Source organism: Rasamsonia byssochlamydoides (genome assembly GCF_041956645.1).
Source record: "Rasamsonia byssochlamydoides strain NRRL 3658 unplaced genomic scaffold VTN77scaffold_1, whole genome shotgun sequence".
In the NCBI taxonomy this organism is placed as follows: domain Eukaryota; kingdom Fungi; phylum Ascomycota; class Eurotiomycetes; order Eurotiales; family Trichocomaceae; genus Rasamsonia; species Rasamsonia byssochlamydoides.
The window spans coordinates 877,654-898,775 of record NW_027192384.1 but is presented as its reverse complement, the minus strand read 5'-3'; the positions used below and the strand labels follow the sequence as shown (position 1 = coordinate 898,775).

The window sequence follows — 21,122 nt, the reverse complement described above, 5'->3', positions numbered from 1 at the left end:
CTTGTTTTTATTCTCGCAAAATGAACAATCGACCTGTTGAACAGGCTCTGGCTACGTTGCTCCCCACCCACGCCGATGAACTTCCTCCAGAGCTGCTCAGCTTGGCGCAGTCGCTCGTCGCGCAATCCCGGAGCTACTCGACCAGCCTGAAGCCCGAGGAGGAGATCGCAAGGCCATACGCTTGTGCGGAGATTGCCTGTAAACGGTCGGTCAAATAATGATTCAACGTTGGTTGAGCAATTCCTGTCTAACTACATCGCTAACACTAACTGGCATCAGTCTGAGCCGGGCCCTCAAGCTCCCTCCCCTCGTCGGCCACCCGCCCTGTCCTCCGCGTGTGTACAAGAAGCTCTACGCGTTTCTCGAGAAATCGCTCGCGAGTAGTACCGTCTCTACCAAACGTTCTGCGCCTGGCTCTGCTCCCGGCACCCCAACGCGGCCTTCCTCAGTCACGACAACTCCTACAAAGGGCACCGCGCCTATACGCACACCGTCAAAGACGACGCTCCGGAACACGCCTACCAAGTCGACACCACTCAAGAGGACCGCTCTCGACTGGCAAAATACTTCTTCCTCATCGTCCAGAAAGCTGTCCGTTAAAAACGCACTCCCCAATGGCTTGGAATCGACATCGATCAAGGACGCACCCGCATGGGTGATGCCCTCCATCCGGACCGTGTGCAAGACGCTATCTACGCCCGCACCGCGCATGGGCCTGTGGTCACGACCTCCAATCTCGAGGATGCTGCCTCCGCATATCTTCGCTGGTGTCTCATCGATATTGCATTTTATCTCTGTCGTGCCATACAGTGCACTAGACAAAGAGGCTTTAGAATTCCTGGATCCTCTCCGGTCAGAGGAGGGCGAGGAGAGTGAAGACTATAAGGAGTTGGTCTACGCTTTGATAGTGGCCGTCTACTTTATCGTTCTTGCGAGACGACGCACTCCGAATCCTGCGTCGGGGGCCGGCACGGACGGAGACGCTGGCGCCGCTGCTGGGGACAACCCGAGGAAGATGGACAAGAAGACTTTTGCAGAGATGCGTAACACCGCCCTGTCGAGCCTCGGTCTGTCACCGGCAGAGAAACGGCATGGGGAAGACGTCGACGCGTGGATCGCCCTGATCATGAAGCAGGGCTGGGCCAAGGGGCAAGAGTGGTTCGAGAACGTCCCGATGGCAGGCGAGAACGACGGTGACGACGAGCTTTCCGATCACGCAGACGACTACGACGAAGACGGCGGCCCCGTCAGAAGTTCCACCAAGCGGCGCAGGTCGAGCCTGCTACTGCGATCAGGTTCCCCGCAAGAGGAGGGCCTTCTCCTCCCGGGCCTCGGCACCATGATGCAAGACCGGGTAGACTGGCTGAGCGAGGAGCGCCAAGAGGATTACCTCGAGTGGAAGGCAGAGATACTAAAGCGGATCGAGGAGATGGAGCAGCGAGGTGGTCGTCCGCAGACAAAAGGGAGAAGAGAAAAAGTTGCTGGTTGAGTGAGATTTTCACCAAAAGAAGATTTTTTTTTTAGGTCCCTGATGTAGCATGTATGTATAGTATAGTATGTATACCTACCTGTCTAGAAGGATGAACAGCCAGATACCCCAATGCGAAAGAGAGAACTATATATATAGAACAGTTTTTTTTTTCGTTCGAAGCTTCGAATATGCACATCCTCTAGAAAAAGAAACTAGTTCTATTCTTTTCTTTTCCTCCTTTCTATCTCTACTCTACTCTATGTTATTTTCAATTAGGAGAAACGAGACAGCGCAAAGAAGAGGAAGAGAAAAAAAGATCACGCTATGGCCACCACGGCCCACAAATTCTATAAGATCCCCAAAAAAAGGGACTGGAAAAAAAAAGAGAGAGAGAGAGAGAGAGAGAGAGAGAGAGAGAGACCTTCTGGGGAAAAAATGAAAATCGATTGAATACATATCCATTCATGGAATGAAATAGGTAAGCACTATGCTAGCTTCCCCTATTTGATAAAGATAAGACAAGACCAGAGTAGACAGAGAAAAAGAGACAGACAGAACAGAAACTATCTATGTGGAAGTAACCAATTATGTATGTATGTATATATGCATGTATGCATGTATGACCACACAAGCGCCATGAAAAAAAAGGAGGTAATGACAATCTAGTCTAGTCTATTCTTTCCTTTTCTCCTCCCCACTCCTCTGGGTTAGTTGTTTTAATACCAAATACTTCTCGTCCGATGATGGGGGATCATCTCACGTCCCTCTTGTTCCAGCTGCTTCACTCTGTCGTAGAGGAAGAAGTCGATTAGGATGGCGTTGACGCCGAAGTCAAGACTAGGCACTGTTGCAGTGCCGTTTGTTTCTTCTTCTTCCATCTCCATCTCGTCCGTGCGTCCGTTGACCTTTTTCGTCGGTGCATCGCGCTTCTTTCGTGATTCCGGATAGCGTCGTTCAATCTCTTGCCTGATGAGTTCGATGCACCAGATGCTGACTCCTCGGAGCTCAAGCTCCCATGTAGATCCGCTTGGGATGGGCTCGAGCCGTCGGATGTGGCTCTCCAGTCGTGGGGAGTAGAGCAAGCAGCCTAGCTGGTGGAGCATCTGGGGGATGCGGTAATCTTTAAACATATCAGTCGAATTGCAAAAATCTCAACTGACAAAACAGAATACTCACCGGCAAACATGGTTATCTTGTCGATATCGTGAAACTCGCCATAGCTTTGACCTTCAAAGCAGGCCCAGAGGTCAGCGACCAGGATCTGCGCCCGCTTGTAGAACCGGACTCGGCGCCCGTCAAAGGATGCCTCGTCTCGGAAGCAGGGAAAGTTCTCAGCGAGCAGGTTCACCAGTGCCGCTGCTGACTGGTTGGCGTCGTAGATGCAGTTTATAAAACTGCCGTCGAATTTCTATTGTCCGTGTAAGAAGATTAGAACAGAACTATTGGGATGTGTCCCGATCAGCCTACCTCGTCTAACACTTTGCCCGCTTCCCGCAGACATCGCACTCGTTCCTCAAACAGAGGGATCTGCTCGTCCGTGGCGGAGCGAAAAACATGTCGGAGCAGATCGTCCGTGCATTCATCCTCATTCAGCCAGAAGTCGGGGGTCGTGATAGGGATCTCTGCGAGTCTTAGCCTCAGCCTGCTTCTTCACGAAAATAGAACGGATGCAGGAGGCTGCATATCGCCAACTCAATGCTGAATATACAGATATCAAGTATATTAAGAAAGATCCTACCTTCATCCAGCGCTCGCTGCAGTGCTGCGACCAGACTCCAGTACCCGGTCCACCGTTTCCCGCGATATTCGACCGCGAATCGCTTTGATTCATCCGACTCGTCAGACCAGAAGCTGAAGTTCAGCAGATCCATGGTGAAGATGAAGTCCACAGTGCGCTCATCCTTTGACTTGGGATGCAGCTCATGCTCCGACCATGTCTTGGTGGAGTACCCTTTCTCCCGCATCAGGCGCCAGATCGTCTCGGCCGCCTCCCTGGTGCTGGATGGATCCAGCGCAACATCGATGGCATTGTCGAATATGTAGCGAGCACTCTCCAAGACTTTGGTCTCAGCAGGCACAGAAGTTGTACGTCCGCCGCCTAATCCCAGGGACTTGCGGAGCAGCTCAAGCAGTTCTGAGTCCGCCTCGTCGTCTGACATTGTGGGTCCCTTCTGTCCTTTCCCTTGAATCCCTTCTATCTGGTTTCCAGACCAGACATACAGGCTGTTTCTTCCCCGGAGATCTTCAAAACATCAGTCTGTGACAAACAAAGGGTGTATGTACCACTTGGTGGGAGTGGTACGGAGTAACGCGTGAGTTGTATCACGCGTACAACTCTCTGGTCAGAAACTCTAGTAGTCTATGAAAGTCTATGAAAGAAAATCTTCTTTTGTAAAAAGAGAAAGACAAAAAAATCTAGGACAAAGTTAGGACACCCTACTGGGAACTATGAATCGTTCCCTTGTCGTGTACCTGTACAGTACAGCTGTGTACTTTGTACCTTCTCTTTGTTCGAATGATGATCTTAATCTGGATTACATAAGCAGGATATCTGCGATCCGATTCGCCACTTTGAAGTCCCCCTGCAGACACCCTTCAATATGACATGGGCGGCTATACAGACTACTCCGTACGGAGTATTAAATCCCAATTGAAGGTCTGGCAGATCAGAATTGGCTACAAACACGATCAAGAGACATGTCCTTGATGCTGACACCCGAAAGTGGAGAATGTACGGAGTAAAAGAGTTGCAGCGGCATGGATAGATATGTAATGTGTCCATCATATGGCAAGTAGCCGGTGCTACATCCCAGCAAGGAAGAGGCCAGAACTAAAATATCTACCGATCCTCCAGACCAGCATCCAGCAGATCTCCTGACTCCTGGTGACTGCGGCATTGCCGGACCAACAAGCTGTTTGAAGACTGAGATGGATTGATTCACTACAGCTTCCGCTCGCTAGGAGATTGCCGCTGCAGTTGGCCGTCAGATCTTACATAGAAAGCGTTTTTTTTTAAAAAAAAAAGAGCCGATTAATATAATAAGTTACCTAGCTTTATGGACTAGATTTTGCGAAAATTCTTTTGTCTTGAATCAGGTCAGCTGTAGCCTTGTAGGTCTACTGGTGTATGTACGTCAGACCCTGCGAGTCTGGGCCGCTTCGGCATCTCACGCGCGATCCGGCCTCAGTAAGAACTCACCAACCCTCTGCGCCCACCCTGCATCTGTCCTAATCGGGCTTTCACTTTTCTCATCTCCCCTCTCTCTAATCATTCGTGCTCTTTTATCCGACTTAACCTCCCTGACACCTTCCCTTCATCCTCTCTATGTCGCCCTAACCTCCGAGCCACCTCTTTCCGAGTGCTGGTCGCGAACATGGCGCGAGATGCGTATCTGAAGCGCTCCCTGGGCACCCTGTCCAAGCGCATTCGCGAGGTGAGCGCCTCCCAAGTCTGCAATTGCAGCCTCTGGCAAGACCAGCGACCTGCATATTTTATAACTAGATACTGATTGATTCTCTTTTCTTCAGTCCCGCGTCCTGCTGGTGGGTGCCGGAGGCATCGGCTGCGAGCTCCTCAAGAACCTCCTCCTCACCGGCTTCGGCGAAATCCACATTATCGATCTCGACACGATCGACCTGAGCAACCTGAACCGCCAATTCCTCTTTCGCCATGAACACATCAAGAAACCGAAGGCATTGGTGCGTCCATCCAGTCGATTACGCGCCACACCCGGATAGGCTAACATGGATCTCCGTCCACCAGGTAGCGAAGGAGGTCGCCGGTAAATTCCAGCCCAATGCGAAACTGGAAGCCTATCACGCCAACATCAAGGACAGCCAGTTTACAGTAGACTGGTTCGCGACGTTTGATGTGGTCTTCAACGCCTTAGACAACCTCGACGCCCGCCGCCATGTCAATCGGATGTGTCTGGCAGCCAACGTGCCTCTAATCGAGAGCGGCACTACTGGGTTTAATGGGCAGGTCCAGGTCATCAAGAAGGTGAGACTCCCCTACGTCTATTGGAGCTCAGGCGCAGTGAATGCTTACAATACCCCCAGGGCTTAACCGAATGCTACGACTGCAATCCGAAAGAGGCTCCCAAGTCCTTCCCCGTCTGTACTATCCGGAGTACACCCAGCCAGCCGATCCATTGCATCGTCTGGGCGAAAAGCTACCTTCTTCCGTGAGTTCCTCATAAGCCCTGACGCTCTCCGTGCCTTCGCTGCTAACTGTGTCCCAGCGAACTCTTTGGGACTAGCGAGACCGATGCTGAAGCGGACGGTCTCGATCATGCGGAAGATGCATCAAATGGTAGATGAAGACTGCTCCGTCCCTGAGTCCTGCCACCAGAACTTTGTCAAGCTAACACTGCGGCAGCGGAGGAGATTGAGAATCTCCGCCGGGAAGCACAGGCTCTCAAAGCTATTCGCGCATCGATGGGCTCCGACGACTTTGCCGAGAAAGTGTTCACAAAGGTATTCAAGGACGATATAGAACGGCTACGTGGAATGGAGGACATGTGGAAAACGCGAAAGCCACCAGAGCCTCTAGATTATGGCACGTTGCAAGAAAAGGCTAGTGGTATCGATCCGACCATCTCCCAAAACGACCAGAAGATTTGGACGTTGGAGGAGGATTTTGTCGTCTTCAAGGACAGGTCGGATACTCCGAATGTACTTTATGTGGCATGTGTGGCTGACGCAGACTATAGTCTGGATCGGTTAAGCAAGAGACTCAAGTCGCTCCAGGAGAGCAAGACCGGCGACGTCGAGCCTATCCTAACCTTTGACAAGGATGATGTTGATACGCTAGACTTTGTCGCCGCCAGCGCGAATCTGCGATCGGCTATCTTTGGAATCGAGCCAAAGTCAAAATTTGACATCAAGCGTACGTACACGCTATCTCTATATCCTGTGAAATTAAACCCGGGTGCCAACGGGGTGGTGTACAACGCTAGGAGTAAGAGAAATTTAACTGACCCTTTCTTCACAGAAATGGCCGGGAACATTATTCCTGCGATTGCGACGACCAACGCCATGACGGCAGGTCTCTGTGTCCTACAAGCTTTCAAGGTTCTAAAAGATGATTACAGCCGTGCTAAAATGGTAACTTGTTTTTTCATGACTGAAAATTCTCAAGGCCCTGGTCCTAACTCTTGGACTTCGTTTCAGGTCTTCCTAGAGCGGTCCGGTGCTCGCGCTATCAATTCCGAGAGCTTGAAGCCTCCCAATCCAAATTGCCCTGTTTGCTCAGTCGCTCAGGGCAAGGTTTTCGTAGATTTAGAGCACGCAACCTTGAATGACCTGGTCCAGGACATGCTTCGCCTGCAGCTAGGATATGGCGACGAGTTCTCTATCAGCACTGACGCCGGCACAATTTACGACCCCGACCTCGACGACAACCTGCCCAAAAAGCTTACAGATCTGGGTGTGAAGGCTGAAAGCCTCATCAGGGTGGTAGATGAAGCGGATGAAGAGCCTCGAGTGAACCTGGAGTTGCTTGTTTCAGAACGGTAGGAATCTTTCTCCATCCAAATATCGCAGAGTGTGCTGAATCCTGACTATTGTTCTGCAGACCGGAACCTACTCCAGAGGACAAGCCTGTTTTCCTCGAGAAGCAAATCGAGATCCCCAGGAAGCCGAAACAAGCGCCGCCTGCCGAGGAGCAGATCAAGGGAGCTGCGCTTAACGGCACCGCCGCACGGAAACGTGGCGCTGAAGAAGCTGGGCTCGAGTACGGTCAGGAACGCGCCAAGCGATTCGCGAAGGCCGAAGCCAACGGGGATGGGGAGCATCCTATTGTCCTGGACGAGGACGAAAGCGGCGCAATTCTGATCGACGACGATTGAGGGAGGAATATCACCACTTCCTCTCCACCAACTTCTAACTTCAACACTTTTGTTCTCCATTTTCAACTGTACCATATAACACGTTCAAAAGAGTCCAATCCTTTCTTTTCGGAGTTTGGTTTTTGTTTTGCGGAGGCGGAGTGGAGTTGGGAAATCTTTTTTCTGGTCTGGTCTGGTCTGGTCTGCATAGGGAACGCATGGTCTGGTCTATAACATAACATAATGGCGGTTGTTGTTCACTGCGACTGGCTGGCTGGCTGGCTGGCTTCTAGGTTGGTTGGTTGGTTGGTTGGTTGATCTGAACTTGATCAGGTCCGGCAGGTAAGGGGTGGAACAGGCTGTGAAAAATCTGTGTGAAAGACCTGATGATAGATAGGTAGAACGTGTCAGGTCAGGTCAGAGGAGAGGACCAGTTCTAGAGACCAACCCCGAGGGCCGAGGGCCAGCACAAAATGGTTCTTTTCTTTTTTTTGTCTGTCTCCATAGATAGAGAAATAGTTATTCGTGCTGATCTCTTTGCCACTTTCTCATCTTCCTCGCAGAGAACTAAGTTAGGAAAACGGCTCTTCGCAATCGTGTGATCTGGCTCTGGCTGGCTTAGGCAAGTTGTCTATAACGTATTTCCGCTCGATTGCATATCGTTCAACCGGAAGAACGAGGAAGAGTCCATATTTCATACTGCGCTAAGCCCACCGTCAAGATTGAGCACGCAGTTGTTGGCGTATTCATTGCTCGCTAGGAAAACGGCTGCATCGGCGATTTCCTCCGGATCGCCGAACCTTTTCAGAGGGATGCTTTCTTTCAGGCGGGAGATTCGGTCGCTACTGAAGTCTGTGTGGTATCACTTTGTGTGAGAATCGCATGATAGGGAGTGGGCGATTCCAGATGGGACCATCTCACTCACCTTCTATCATGGGCGTCTGAATATACCCCGGCACAATAGCGTTGGAGCGCACCGTCACGCCTCGGAGCGTCTCTGCCGCTTCTACAGCCACAGAGCGGGTCAGACCAAGCAAACCTGCCTTCGATGCAGCGTAGGTGACGGTGCCGGTGACACCTTTGAGTGCGAGCAAGGAGGATATGTTGATAATGCATTTGGAGAGAGGACGATCTGGTTTCTCTTCCGTGGTTGTGGTTGCATCGCCACGCTTCCTCAGACGAGACCGGACGCAGGCTCGTAGCAATGCGCGGGAGGTCAGAATCGCGCCCTCTAGGTTTGTGGCTAGGGTCTTGGAGATGTCGACCGGGTCTGTTTTGGGTAGGATATTGGAGATTGATATCCCTGCTGCGTTGACGAGGATGTCGACGTTCTCCTGTAGCGATCATGGATTAGCACGCAGTTAGAGAATTTCTCAAGGTCATAAAGACGCATTGGGATGATGAACGAACGAAGAGAGGGAAATGATTTCGAAGCTAATCGTACCATTTCCTTCTCCAATTCTCGTATCCATTGATCAGCCGAGGAGACATCTCCGATTAGCAAGGAGATATTGTCGGCAGCAGCAACACAAAATCCTTGAGACCATCCTTGTCTTGACAATGGAGTGCCATCTCCTCCCTGGCCGATTTCGTTATCCTCCGGCGATCTTGTCGCTACAGGTACTACATCATCATCACCATCACCGCTGGCAGAGGCTTCTTTGGATACAGTAGTATTCCCCTGCAGACGCTGCGCAGCATTCAAAAGTCGCTCGTAGGATCTGCCCACAAGAATGACCCTCCTAGCCCCTTCTTGCAGGAAACGTTCCGCAACAGCGAACCCGATCCCCGAAGAGCCCCCAGTGATCATGCACGTCCTGCCAAGCAGGCGATCGGCAGGTTTGAACCGGGAATTATTACTACGGATGGTCGATGCATGTCTCTGTATTTGTAGAAAGACTGGGGATTGATCTGCGCTGTTCGAATTAAGGCAATCAGAAGACCACCTGGGATATTGTCTGATAGAGAATCGAGCTCGCTCAATGCGGGCTCGGAGAGTGGTAGCACAGCGTGTTGCCATTGACAGGGAGTATATGCAAAATATTAAATATTAAAAATATACCCGAATCTGCTGCATCAGGGCAGCTTGGAACGAAAGTACCTAGTTCCAACACAATCAACCATAGATGGTGGAACTTCAACTGTAAGATGGGACAGAGTCTATATCCTAATCTATCCAAAGCTCTGATGCGGGATGGATGAGGGACAGGCAGAGCTCCGGAAGCTTGAGCACGGACCACATGGAAAGAAACATCCCACAATCTATTAAATCTGGTACAGTTCTTTTCTTTCTCTTTCACCACCTCACTCCACTTCTTTTTTTCTTTCTTTGCTCTCTTGCAGAGAGAGAAATGAGCAAACTCTCTCCTTCATACACAATCGTACCCGGTTGAAATTTTATTCTACCCAGTCCTCTCTCTCTCCATCTCACAGATCCATCTGCCCGTCCATTGAGCGCGTTCGTCTTTTACACGCCTCGAAAAGAGGGGGAAAGAAAAAAAATTATGTCCCTCAACTCTACCTCTACCACCACCTACACACCGTCAGAATTCGTGACGCTAGTCTCGAGCGATGGATTCGAGTTCGTGATTCCGCGCAGTACGGCCTGCGTGTCGGGGACGATACGGCGGATGTTGGATCCTTCGAGTATGTGCAGACATTATTACCTATACCTATAAGCGGTAGCACAATCCATGACGACATACATATACAATTTGCTACTGCACCACGTCATATCCGCTAGATTTTATCTCGCTAACTGGGATTTTCATGAATGTAGGCAACTTCTCTGAAGCTATCACTGGCCGCTGTGTGCTTGAGAATATCAGGTGTGTATCTCTCATTCCTCCTATCTTTCTTTCTTTCTCCCTTTCTTTTCTTTTCTTTCTTTCTTTCCTTTTTTTCTTTTTTCTTTTTTCTTTTCTTTTTTATGGTTTCTTTTCTCCCCAGCTCAGCGTCGGCTAACATGGTATGTGTACAGCGGCATCGTCCTCGAAAAAGTCTGCGAATACTTCTGCTACAACGAAAAGAACAAGGACCAGAGTAATGTGCCCGACATGGATATTCCTCCTGAGCTGTGCTTGGAGCTTCTTATGGCGGCGGATTATTTGGATAGTATGTTCCTCTTTTTCTTTTTCTTTTCTTTTCTTTTACCTTGTCTTTCGTCTCGACTGCAGCTTCGATAGCCGTCAGGAAAATGGCGAAGAAGAATCAATTGTGGCTGACTATGAGTGTTACAGCTTGATTGATGACGGTTGTAACGAAGTCTAATGACTCTGGTCTATCGGGATTCGTGTTGATAACGGTTTACGTTTACGACGAAGAGAGGGATTTTATTACGAACGAACGGACGAGGGTTTCTTTGTATTTATATACTGGCACAGGCGTCTATGGACATGGGCATGGACATGATCATGGCTTGGATTGGGATTGGTTTGGAGTTTACGGCGTTCGAAAAAGGGATAACTGGGTATTCTTCGGAAACAGAGGATTGATATCCGCATTGAATGCGTGCTCTTTCTATTTTATTTGCTCCTCCGAAAAAAAAAATGACCATGATGACTGATCTGATCAATCCCGGTGGGTATTATTTCCAAGGCCCCTAACTAACCATCAAAGCTCACAACTGGTTCGGTTGAAAGTCCCCGTCCACCGAACTACCTAGATGGAGGACTTTCCATGTTTCCAAAACTTCAACTGCAACTGCGCCATCTGAAGCATCACCATCCGTCTGCATCTTTCTCAAAAAAAAAAAACTTCTGATAGACGGATGTCCTAAAGACGATGGCAGATCGATATACGGGACCGAAAACAGAAACAGAAACAATATGTTTCTTCTTTCTGTTCTGTCCTGTGTTCCCTTGCTATTCAGCCTCCGTCCGCTTTTGTTGCCTTTCTGGACTGGTGGGCCTTATTCCTGGGGAGACATATCTTATTCATCTCTCATTTGTTCGTTCGTTCATTCATTCATTCATTCATTCATTCATCTGTTTGGTTTTTGACGAATGAGGTAGGTGGCTGCTATGTCCGATAGCAATACATGCATGCAATCGCCGTGCATTCATTCATCCATTGAGATCGTATAATGGATAATAGAACAAGCTAAGATCTTAAGATCTTCTCACCTCATCGGCCTCTACCTCTTCCCTTCCCACCACCTCGGCCAGAAAAGCCCCCTTTCTTAGGACCTTTCGGCCCTTCTTTATCGTAATATATCTTCTCCTTCGAGAAGCCTGCATCCGCGACGCGCAGGAAGCTAACCACACCCTGGTCCACGACCGCCAGAATAACGCTCCTGTAGCCGTGCCGGAGCCGCATGTACAACTGCCGGTCCATCTTCTCTCCATGAGGAGGATCGAGCGGGGTGCTCTCAAGGAGGGCCCGCAGCTGAGTTAGCGTCGGCAGAGTGGTCTGAGTCCGGGAGTTGATCACCGCGATGCGGAAATCTGGCGTGGGAGGGGCAGATTTCCGGAACGGCGTGGAGGGCTTGTAGACGTGGAACGCGATCCGGAATGGAGGATCGGTGCGTCTGGTTGGTGGTTCTAGCGTGGAAGGGTCTTCATAAGGAATCAATGATAATCTGCGATATATATCGACTGTAGTCTACTATTAGTTCCACGGTCAAGTCAGTTCTTTGCAAACATGAGCACACTCACTGTAGCTGCGGTGGATACCCAATCCAATGAGAGGGCCAACAGGAGTGGCATTGAAATTCCATATCGACCTGAATAGCCGTCCCAGGAGGCCGATAATCCCTGGCCTGCTGTCTTGGAGTTTTGTCTGGGTTTCAAACTCCCCATGCGCATCTGTGGTCTCGTCCCAAGAAGGCGCTCGAACAACTGTATATCCCAACCGTCTCAGCCCCGAGTAGACAGTGAACCTTTCTAAGGTTAATCCGCGGCGGCCGATGAAGCATGCATATGCAGCCTGCAGACTCATCGGAATGCTCGATTCATCACCATCATCATCCTCGTCGTCCTCTCCGGCAGCCGAGCCGGTCATCGATGACGGCCACCTGATATCCAAACTTCCTCTTTCCAGAAGGTAGAGAGCCTCTTCTGGCAGCAGCCAGACGCGATTCCAGCGGTCTGCCTGGCCCATTGTCCTAAAGTACTGGCCCTTCGGATTCGACACGTACACGCACGCATCAGCCGGGACACCCATTCCCGAAGTCTTCATAGGCAAAGTGGATGCACGCGTTTGATGATCACTCTTCAACGCGGAAGTACCCTCAGCACGCCCTCCCTCCATGGTCGCGGCTTTTTTAAGTACAGCTTTAGGAGGCGCAGGACCATCCGGCGCGTAGACGCCGATGACGCGATTCTTCGGATGATGGAGGCGCGGAAACGAGATCGCATTGTGCATCGCCTGCCGGGAGGAGGCCAGCGCATCGGATTGTAATAACGTCGGGTTTGGTTCGAAGTCTTTTTCGCCGCGACGGGGGAGGGTGGCTTGACTGGTATCGGAGACACTGGACGCGGTCAGTCAGGCATGAGCCCAGTCAGGAGGGGAGATTGAAAGGAGAAAAGAATTATTGCAGCACTCCCTAAACATACAGCGCGATATTATTTAGAAAGCGAAAGTCCTGCGTTTCGTCCGAGAGATCATGCTCGATCTGGGCTCCTGAGTCATGCGAGGCGGGGAGATGGATCGCGTCCTCGTCTGCGTCGGCCATTGGTGCAGTTGCAAAAAGAATTATTATGAAAGGTGTATGAGATGTGTATCGCGCAAACGAACAACAGAGGTCGGCGCCTCTGAAATGTGGAAGAACTGGCTGAGCGAATTGATATTCAAACAAGGACGAAGCTCATCTTATCAAGAAAAAGTTGCTCCCGATGGGTCCATGATATAATTGAATTTTAGCGTCGCACGAGCTGAGCTTAATCTTCCCGGAGGCTGGACCGGCGTATGGATGGATACCTTATTAAACAGGTACCTGCAAGATCCTTGGAAATTTGTCTCCATTTCATCTTCATGCGTCCAGCGAATCATATTACTCTCTGCCATATAAAAACATCACAACCGCTTGTACAGATATGTCCTTTTGACAAATACCCCACCATCTTGCCGTCCGAGTTCGCTCGAGTTACTCCTACCCCGCGATTAGCACGTACTGTACATACTGTACATAACCTAATACATACATGCAACTGAACGTTCAGAATTTACTCGACACAGCCAAAGAAATTGCTTGCTCTTATTGGATCTGAATCAGTCTTGAAAATTATCGGCCAAATCCATCAAAGGAATTGATTGACATTATCATTCGTGATGACATGATGTCCTCTGCAACTGCCCCTCCCAACTATAATGAAATCCTCCTCCAGGTAGGTATACTCGACAAGTTTTATTTTCTTTGTATTATCTATTTACCAGGCAACTGTCATGGACTTTATTATACCGACCATTGGATAAACTTATCTGTGTTTTTGTGCCATATATACCTAGCACATACTTTATAGAACGAAACAGCATTCACGAATGTTGTCCCTCTTTTCTTTTCTTTCCTCTCCTTCTTTCTCTCTCTCCTTCTTTCTCCAACAAAATCTACTCCAAAGCGTGCCACCAAACAAACCCCTTCTCTAACTTCGAGAATTATCAAGAGAAGTCTCAGGTCTCAGTTTCACTCACTCTGCTTTCACTTTCCCTTTCCTTCTCTTTGTGAACTGAAATCAAATTGACTCGAGGATTTTTAGATATCCACCAACTTGGACAACACCCTCCGCACATTCGGCCCCTCGTCTCCTCAATACAAAACCGTCTTGCAGATGCTGAAAGACTGTCTCCGGGAGATTGAAACGACCGTCACGACACAAAGTACAGCATCTGACAAGCTGGCGCCGGCGCCTCCAGATCCTGATATGCTGAGTTTGGCGATGCGGTTTTTGAAATTGGAAGAGTAGTACTGTACATAGCACTACCTAGGTTGTTTCATATGAAAATGCATCACTTTCATGTCTGCTTTGTGGCTGAGCTCCTGCTGCTGTGCCGCTCCTGAGACTCCTCGTGTGTTCTAAAGCAAGATCCGCTTTCTTCGGATGGAATTGAGATCAGCTGCCGTTCGTCAACACAAGGATCCACAGGCCCTCTGGAAAGATTGAATCGAAAATAGGCATTTTGGGCGAGCTTCAGGCGTATATAAGCGAACTGTCGGTCCACTCTTTCACAATCTGTTGACGTTGCAATCAACGCTCCCGCCATCTCCTTGAAAGTCTCAAGGTTAGTCACTAGCTCCTAGGGTATAAGAGGCCAGTCCAAACAAGTGAAATGAGGTCAATCTTCTTTTCGTGATGTATTGCTACCCCACAGTTCCTGCGTGCGCTTCTTCATAGGTTTCGAAGATGGAATTGTGGAGGTCGCTTCCGCTTTCGACGTATCTGGAGTCTCCAATTTGAATCGGATCGAAAAATGTCACTACGGCCTCACATCCTCTTAGTGATGGGTCCTCGGCCCTTAGTCATGTGTAGCCCCGACAGCATCGCTCATCAAATACCGAAAAACGTGACAAAAGAAAGGGCTGTTCTCGTTCTCGCAGCTGAACAATCTCGTCCTTTGAATGATAAGATGCTTCCCATCGGAATATGCTTGCAGCAACCGACCGCGTCGGGACGACATGATTGAAAATATCAATACCTGGTTTGTCAGAATAGCACATGTTTGGCTTATGTATATATCGAAGGGGGAACTGGGGAAGAGAGAGGGAGAGAACTACCGGGACAATGGCATCATTTTCATGGCCCTCTTCCCCCATGCGGTTGACCATCAGTTGGAGGATCGAAATCAGCTCGCTGCGAAGCAATCGTGTATCGCTCCCTTCGACCCCATTTATTGTGATGGCCATTATATGGGGATGGGCCGATGCATCATCGTCAATTTCAAAAATATCTGGAGTCTGCCAACGAATACTGGATGTCGCAATAGGATTGTATGATCCCTGATCATAGTCAAGAAGAGCATGAGGAAGGCTAGAAATGAAAAATCTTAATCAGAACTAGTACCACCGACGTTGTTAATTACCTAGTAAGGCAACTCACGAGACATGACACCATCTTGAATGACAGCTCAATGTTTCAAAAGAGCCAGGAGGACCAAGATTCGCTCGAGGAACATGAAAACACTGGCCCGTGATAAACACCCTTATTTGGCGTCCCGATTCCATCGGATTCGAACTGCGAATGGGATCGCCAATCTCCAGCGCTTCAAGACCGTCTCCTTTCATAGCATCGACATCGACGGGATGGTCCTCCAGTTTGCGCATAGACCAGTGTCTGAAAAAAGACGGTTCAGGAGGAATCGCTGTGCTGTTGATATCAAAATCAAATGGCATCAATTTGACTTGAAGACCGGCAAGATCATCGTCGTCAAAAGACGGTTGGCCGTCAAGCTGGAGCAGGTATCGACCATGACCGGTGTACCTAGCAGGAACCTTGAACTTGTCGAACAAGCTCTGGACTTGCTTCCTGGCTTTGACGCGGGCAAGCTCAGCTGCCTTCCTGCGTGGTGGACGACGGCGAGAACCTGCTCTATGGGGAACTAGCCGCAATCATTCGTACAATGAACGTTCGCCTCCACGAACCAGAGTTCAAGAGACAGACTGTTGCGCCGGTAAGCTCGTTTGCCATCTTTCATACCAGTCTACATGGGCTCTATTGGACTTTCGAAGAAACATTACAGCAAACAGATACTAATGCTATCCTTCATGGGCCCCCAACACGGACGCATTCTTCACGCCCATTACCATAACGAGGAGGAGGGATACCTTGTTGTCAGGAGCAGCCAGCTGTACAGTTTCGAGCAAAAGTCGACTGCGCCGTTCGAGCTGTTCTGTCGATATCTCCTCAGTGAGCCGGTGGATAATACCGTAATATAATATAATAAATAATGGTATGGCTACTTCCTAGGTACCGGTTTCCACACATACTTCCCCTGGATTTGGGTTTCCTTTCATGGGGAAAAAAGTCATAATTATGACGATTATGGCACTTGACTGACACAGACGGAGTTTGGGGGTTTTTTTTTAAAAAAAAAAACATTGGTAATACATTAGAGTTCTCTAGTTCTTTCACTCACTAAATCTGAATCAGAAATATGTAGTCGTAACGAGTACATACACATTACTATCGTCCCACTGCTCCAACTCGCCTCCATACCTATACCTATATCAGACAGATATCTAGACAGATGTCGAGACTCGGCGAAGTTTGGTGCAACAGGCGCGAGCGACGATTTCCATAGAATTAGAACGAGTATGACAATGGGGGCAATGAAACCATAATCGAAATTGAAAAAGAGAACTCGCGCCTTGCCGTCCATGTTAATGTTAAGAGGTTTGTTCCAAGCCTTCAAACGGTCAGCGCCTTTTAAATTGTTGCCCCGATATCATCATGAGAAACGTTCGCTATAAGAAGTTCCAACACAGACTCCTAGGGAAAATCAACAACGATATAGAAAGAAAGAAGCAAGAGTATATGGCCCACCTTGGAGGGCTAAGCACAGAAAAACAAACAAAAACGACAAAAAAAAAAGGGAGTGAAAATTGCTGTAAAAAAATGTTACGCCTTGAAAACACATCAATCAATCAAAATGCCTTGAACTCCATATCCATGCAACCTGTTTCCCCTCCCCTTGATAACGACAATTGCAAGTTCCGAAGAAGTGGGCGAAACCCCATAGGTGTTTAATTTTAGCGTCCCTAGTATCTCTCATATGGTAAAGTGAGAGCGGTTGAGAAGTTTATATTTCTGAGACGTGAAGGGAGGCCGTCATCTTATGAATCAGTTGGCCTGTCAGATAGTCTTATTTCACATCGATCGTCTGAAGAACGGGGCAAACATCTAGACAAGACTGATATTGCCGTCTTCTTGAGCGGGCACAACCAGTCAAACAATGATGTTGTCGGATTGATGGACTGGCAACCCGCCAAGCGATTTGTTGGTCTGATCGATTATGAACACAGTCGACGGGTTTGATCGACCTGGATCCACACGACTGACTGGAACCAAGCAGGATATCTGGATCGATGGTGCTGTCAAGCGATGATGCGGTCCCATCATTCAGTGGTGTAAGTTGGTGCGGTCAATGACGGCGTGCACATTTCAATCGATCAATGGCTTCTTTTGGTTCCCAACCATAGCCACACCTAGACATTGTAATGCATTGGGGTCGTGGACTCGAACTATCGTCGGCAGCGGTAGCATAGGGTTGTCCGGGTTAATCATCGCAGCGTCGCGCGCTGCTTGCTCGATAGCTTCCATTTCTTCCTTGCATCCGGCATGGTCGATCGGACACACAACGATAGGTTGTCGAATAACAATATCCCTCGCCGAGGTTAAATGAGCCTGGAAATAGTCAACACCACTGCCATAGACGTTGCGTCGTACGAATCCTACCTTGACAGTCAGGTAATACTCGATCTTATAGAGCGTGGACGTGGTCGTAAATGCGCTAACCGCATACATAGGAAATGCCGCCTTTCCTCGTGGTAAAATCCCGTCTGAATCTCGCATGTCTTTTGCAGGAAACACCAGGCCGAGGTTCGTGAGGTAGCCCTGCTCTGGCAATTTCACACCGACGTTTTCTGTCCGCTTGACAATTGTCTTGACCTTGCGTGTAGGTTCGTCCCCTTCGTGGTTGAATATGATCTCCTCGTCAATCCCGATCGTAATCTTGTTGATCGTGACCTTCCTCGCTTTGCTCAGCCAGTCCGGATTCGGAGCCAGCTTCACATACACACTCACAGGGTCGAGAGGCCCATAAGACCATCGCGGTAGAGAAATCGCCAGAGTAACCAGGTGATCTGTAACTTTCTCCGCGGTTTCGGGTCGGTTGTACATCCCAAACGTCGACAGAGTGTCGTATCGGGTAATGGGCACGGGGAAAGAATATTTCCTCTGCTCCGACGGGCCCTGCTGCACCATCACGACCATCTCGTAGTATGTCTCAGCGGTCCGGCTGGGCAGTTGCAGGCTCGCGGCAGGAACCCGTCTCGACGCCTCCTGGCCGCCTCGTCCGTAGGGAATAAATAGAACGAATGGCAGATCCATCGACATGACCTCCTCATATTCTCGACCCGCCGGGCAGCGGAAGAGTAGCATCTCCTTACCCACAATATCGGTGATCTCCTTCCGGGGCGGCGCAAGGTGTTTCTTCGTAACAGAGTCGGCTGAAGGGTGGATCGTCTCCCGGCGCTGGAGGGAAATGGTGACAAGGGAGATGTTGACGGGTGCGGTGATTCCTACGCTGGGACGGATCTCTACTGTACCCTCAATGCGCGGCTAGCTAGCAGGTCAGAGAATTCCTGCAGAGAATATAGCTTCAAGACTCACTCACCAGAGTCGCAGAGATACCTGGATAGCCGATCAGAAAGTTGCCGTTAGGGGGGCCTGATACTCGCACAAAGGCGGCCATCTTGAAGGAGCACCGCCCAGGCCACCATGGGCGAGTGCCGAGGGGAGATTTAGGTTAGACAGTTGCAGTCGACAGTGGTGTGATCTAGGGAGCAAAGAACGATGCATGTAGACGAAGGTCTGGCCAGAGACCCGCTCAGGCGGTATCGTGCAGCGGGATGACGCCAGTGGAAGCAGTTGCAGCAATCCACTGAGAGGAGAGCACAATCGATGAGGAGAATAAAAGGAGGCAGATAGCTATCTCCCCAGCAGGTCAGGCTGGCTAGATGCTGGAAGCTGACTGCCCGCCTGGTTGCGCAATCAAGGAGCGGCGGCTCGAAGCGCTGACGGCAGTTGTCTGTTTGGCGTTCGATTGTGGAGTCAACAATAGAATAATATTTAAATCCCTGCAGTTTACCCCTCGCAAAGCAGCGGATTCCGAAGATCACTGTATTTTACGATGACCCATTGATCAACACCTCAGCACATAGCACCTATTATTCTGTGATGCGCCCGATAACCTTGTCTCGATCCTGACAAGCAGCCAACGACATCCCCGCCCGATACCTGACCTGGGGGGCGGTGGCCTAGTTGTGGGGTATGAAGTATCCGTTGCTAGTGGTCCGCCATCTGTGTACACTGTACTCCGTATATGTAGTGATACTTGTTTTCACCTTACTTGACGATTAATTCTCCTACAGCCAACTGTCGCGTGATATCCTCATGGCAGTAGAAGTTCAAGCAAATAGAGGAATGAAGAATCTTGCATGACGGAGATAATTCGGGATGCAGGGGCATGTGACGAGCAAATTGCAATTTCATCCAATGAACAAACGCCGGATAGTACGTACCAGTATATATATATACAGTAATTCGTGACCGGTTAATACAATCAACTGCTCTTGCTTGCAGGAGCTGAGTCATGGAAAGCCAGGTCATTGGCGATGGTGAGCGACACGCCGACACCGCCTTCGGAATTCTGCCCACAACCTTTCTACTTTCAACGTTGCTCATGCAATAGTACTCCATATTCCTCTATTATTATAATTATTTGGCGAATGCTGAATATTCGAGTCAAGTGAGGAACCATGTCGGTTACTGTGAGTATTGACCAACCGTTCTATGCTCTATATCGTTCATGTCATGGCAACATTCTCCTTCGAGTCCTCGAGACTAACCGTCGCAATGCGTACAGCTTCATACCACGCACGGAGACCTGAAGGTCGAGATATTCTGCGAAACTGTCCCTAAGACAGCCGAGGTATGTATATATTATTTGACAGGCTGATTGTGAACGGGACTCGCCCAAAACAAACGACTAACACAGTGTAATAACAGAATTTCCTTGCACTCTGCGCGGCGGGCGCATACAACGATACGCCTTTCCACCGCCTCATCCCAGGCTTCATGATCCAAGGCGGCGATATATCCCTTGGCCCGGCGGCTTCTTCGACCTCCGCCACGACGCGCCGGCCCATGCTGCCATTCGACGACATCCCCAAGGGCGGCACATCCATCTATCACCCGTCCGCGCTGAATCAAGAAATCCACGTCCCGGCCCTCCGCCACAACGCGCGAGGCATCCTCTCCATGGCCTCCCGTCCCGTCAAGGACCGGACCGCTCCAGGCATGCAGAACGCAACGGGGAATACCGTCAACGGAAGCCAGTTCTTCATCACTTTCGCGCCGGCGCCCCATCTCGACGGTGAAAGCACCGTTTTCGGCAAGGTCCTGAATCTGACCCCGCAGGATGAAGGTGGGGATGTGTTGTCCAAGCTGGAAAAGGCGAAGGCGAAAGTGGACAAGAAGGGACGGGTGGTGCAGCCCAAGGAAGGCGAGGAAAAGGAAGGGGAGTGGGAGGCGCTGAAGATCAAGAGCGTGACTATTCATGCGAATCCATTCGCGAAGTGAAAGATTATGAAATGTTGGCGGTCTTGAGTACGGCTTCGCTCGCGGTTTTACGCTTGTCGAGGGGATCAGACCGACGCTGCGCTCTGCGACCAGAAACTATTACAGAGGTACCTACATGCCTTGTGCCGCACAAACAGCATGGCAACGAAGCCAGTGGACGGCTGAAAAGTCCGATCAGGTTCCTCGAACCTTCGAGGAAATTCGCAAAAGAGCCTCTGAAATGTCTGCTCTGCTGAACCTCCATGTCACCAATTCTTCCGGACCGTGTTCTATTGTGATATGGTATCGATACCGGGTTCATATATCTTAAGGCTCTCGGTGTAGATAGGAGCCTCATCTGGAATCCTCTGGTCTGCAGGTTCCAGCATCATATGATGACTGTGAGAGTCGTTACCAGTTTACAACTACTGTTGGGGATAATACCGATTTGATACGCAGAAAAAAAATATTCTTTTGGTGTATACAACAAAAGTAGCAAACAAAAACTGTCAATCACATCATGGCGTATCACATGTCGCACTCTTTGAT

General features: G+C 49.6%; 10 protein-coding genes across 10 annotated transcripts; 6 read left to right on the top strand and 4 right to left on the bottom strand.

Moving 5' to 3' along the window:
• Positions 1 to 20: 20 nt before the first annotated feature.
• On the top strand, positions 21 to 1,489 carry VTN77DRAFT_306 (uncharacterized protein; the record flags this gene model as incomplete). Its single annotated transcript, XM_069418968.1, has 2 exons — positions 21 to 205; positions 280 to 1,489. 2 exons carry the CDS (start codon positions 21 to 23, stop codon positions 1,487 to 1,489), a joined length of 1,395 nt encoding a protein of 464 aa, XP_069282669.1.
• Positions 1,490 to 2,187: 698 nt separating this feature from the next.
• Positions 2,188 to 3,630, bottom strand: VTN77DRAFT_305 (uncharacterized protein; the record flags this gene model as incomplete). Its single annotated transcript, XM_069418957.1, has 4 exons — positions 2,188 to 2,591; positions 2,648 to 2,879; positions 2,939 to 3,093; positions 3,210 to 3,630. The coding sequence occupies 4 exons, from the start codon at positions 3,628 to 3,630 to the stop codon at positions 2,188 to 2,190; spliced, it is 1,212 nt and encodes a 403-aa protein (XP_069282668.1).
• A 1,215-nt stretch (positions 3,631 to 4,845) lies between these two features.
• Positions 4,846 to 7,320, top strand: VTN77DRAFT_304 (uncharacterized protein; the record flags this gene model as incomplete). The annotated part of the gene is made up of 10 exons (XM_069418946.1): positions 4,846 to 4,905; positions 5,000 to 5,170; positions 5,235 to 5,471; positions 5,531 to 5,655; positions 5,713 to 5,783; positions 5,850 to 6,129; positions 6,184 to 6,359; positions 6,465 to 6,577; positions 6,644 to 6,984; positions 7,047 to 7,320. The coding sequence occupies 10 exons, from the start codon at positions 4,846 to 4,848 to the stop codon at positions 7,318 to 7,320; spliced, it is 1,848 nt and encodes a 615-aa protein (XP_069282667.1).
• Positions 7,321 to 7,993: 673 nt separating this feature from the next.
• Positions 7,994 to 9,109, bottom strand: VTN77DRAFT_303 (uncharacterized protein; the record flags this gene model as incomplete). The annotated part of the gene is made up of 3 exons (XM_069418935.1): positions 7,994 to 8,151; positions 8,225 to 8,633; positions 8,744 to 9,109. The coding sequence occupies 3 exons, from the start codon at positions 9,107 to 9,109 to the stop codon at positions 7,994 to 7,996; spliced, it is 933 nt and encodes a 310-aa protein (XP_069282666.1).
• A 694-nt stretch (positions 9,110 to 9,803) lies between these two features.
• On the top strand, positions 9,804 to 10,543 carry VTN77DRAFT_302 (uncharacterized protein; the record flags this gene model as incomplete). Its single annotated transcript, XM_069418924.1, has 4 exons — positions 9,804 to 9,945; positions 10,079 to 10,127; positions 10,280 to 10,413; positions 10,539 to 10,543. 4 exons carry the CDS (start codon positions 9,804 to 9,806, stop codon positions 10,541 to 10,543), a joined length of 330 nt encoding a protein of 109 aa, XP_069282665.1.
• Positions 10,544 to 11,424: 881 nt separating this feature from the next.
• On the bottom strand, positions 11,425 to 12,973 carry VTN77DRAFT_301 (uncharacterized protein; the record flags this gene model as incomplete). Its single annotated transcript, XM_069418913.1, has 3 exons — positions 11,425 to 11,894; positions 11,955 to 12,769; positions 12,855 to 12,973. The coding sequence occupies 3 exons, from the start codon at positions 12,971 to 12,973 to the stop codon at positions 11,425 to 11,427; spliced, it is 1,404 nt and encodes a 467-aa protein (XP_069282664.1).
• A 601-nt stretch (positions 12,974 to 13,574) lies between these two features.
• VTN77DRAFT_300 (uncharacterized protein) lies at positions 13,575 to 14,201 on the top strand (the record flags this gene model as incomplete). Its single annotated transcript, XM_069418902.1, has 2 exons — positions 13,575 to 13,625; positions 13,995 to 14,201. The coding sequence occupies 2 exons, from the start codon at positions 13,575 to 13,577 to the stop codon at positions 14,199 to 14,201; spliced, it is 258 nt and encodes an 85-aa protein (XP_069282663.1).
• A 1,151-nt stretch (positions 14,202 to 15,352) lies between these two features.
• VTN77DRAFT_299 (uncharacterized protein) lies at positions 15,353 to 15,835 on the top strand (the record flags this gene model as incomplete). The annotated part of the gene is made up of 1 exon (XM_069418889.1): positions 15,353 to 15,835. One exon carries the CDS (start codon positions 15,353 to 15,355, stop codon positions 15,833 to 15,835), a length of 483 nt encoding a protein of 160 aa, XP_069282662.1.
• A 1,558-nt stretch (positions 15,836 to 17,393) lies between these two features.
• On the bottom strand, positions 17,394 to 18,705 carry VTN77DRAFT_298 (uncharacterized protein; the record flags this gene model as incomplete). Its single annotated transcript, XM_069418878.1, has 3 exons — positions 17,394 to 17,636; positions 17,688 to 18,572; positions 18,628 to 18,705. 3 exons carry the CDS (start codon positions 18,703 to 18,705, stop codon positions 17,394 to 17,396), a joined length of 1,206 nt encoding a protein of 401 aa, XP_069282661.1.
• A 1,066-nt stretch (positions 18,706 to 19,771) lies between these two features.
• VTN77DRAFT_297 (uncharacterized protein) lies at positions 19,772 to 20,594 on the top strand (the record flags this gene model as incomplete). The annotated part of the gene is made up of 3 exons (XM_069418867.1): positions 19,772 to 19,783; positions 19,879 to 19,944; positions 20,022 to 20,594. 3 exons carry the CDS (start codon positions 19,772 to 19,774, stop codon positions 20,592 to 20,594), a joined length of 651 nt encoding a protein of 216 aa, XP_069282660.1.
• Between the last annotated feature and the right edge of the window lie 528 nt (positions 20,595 to 21,122).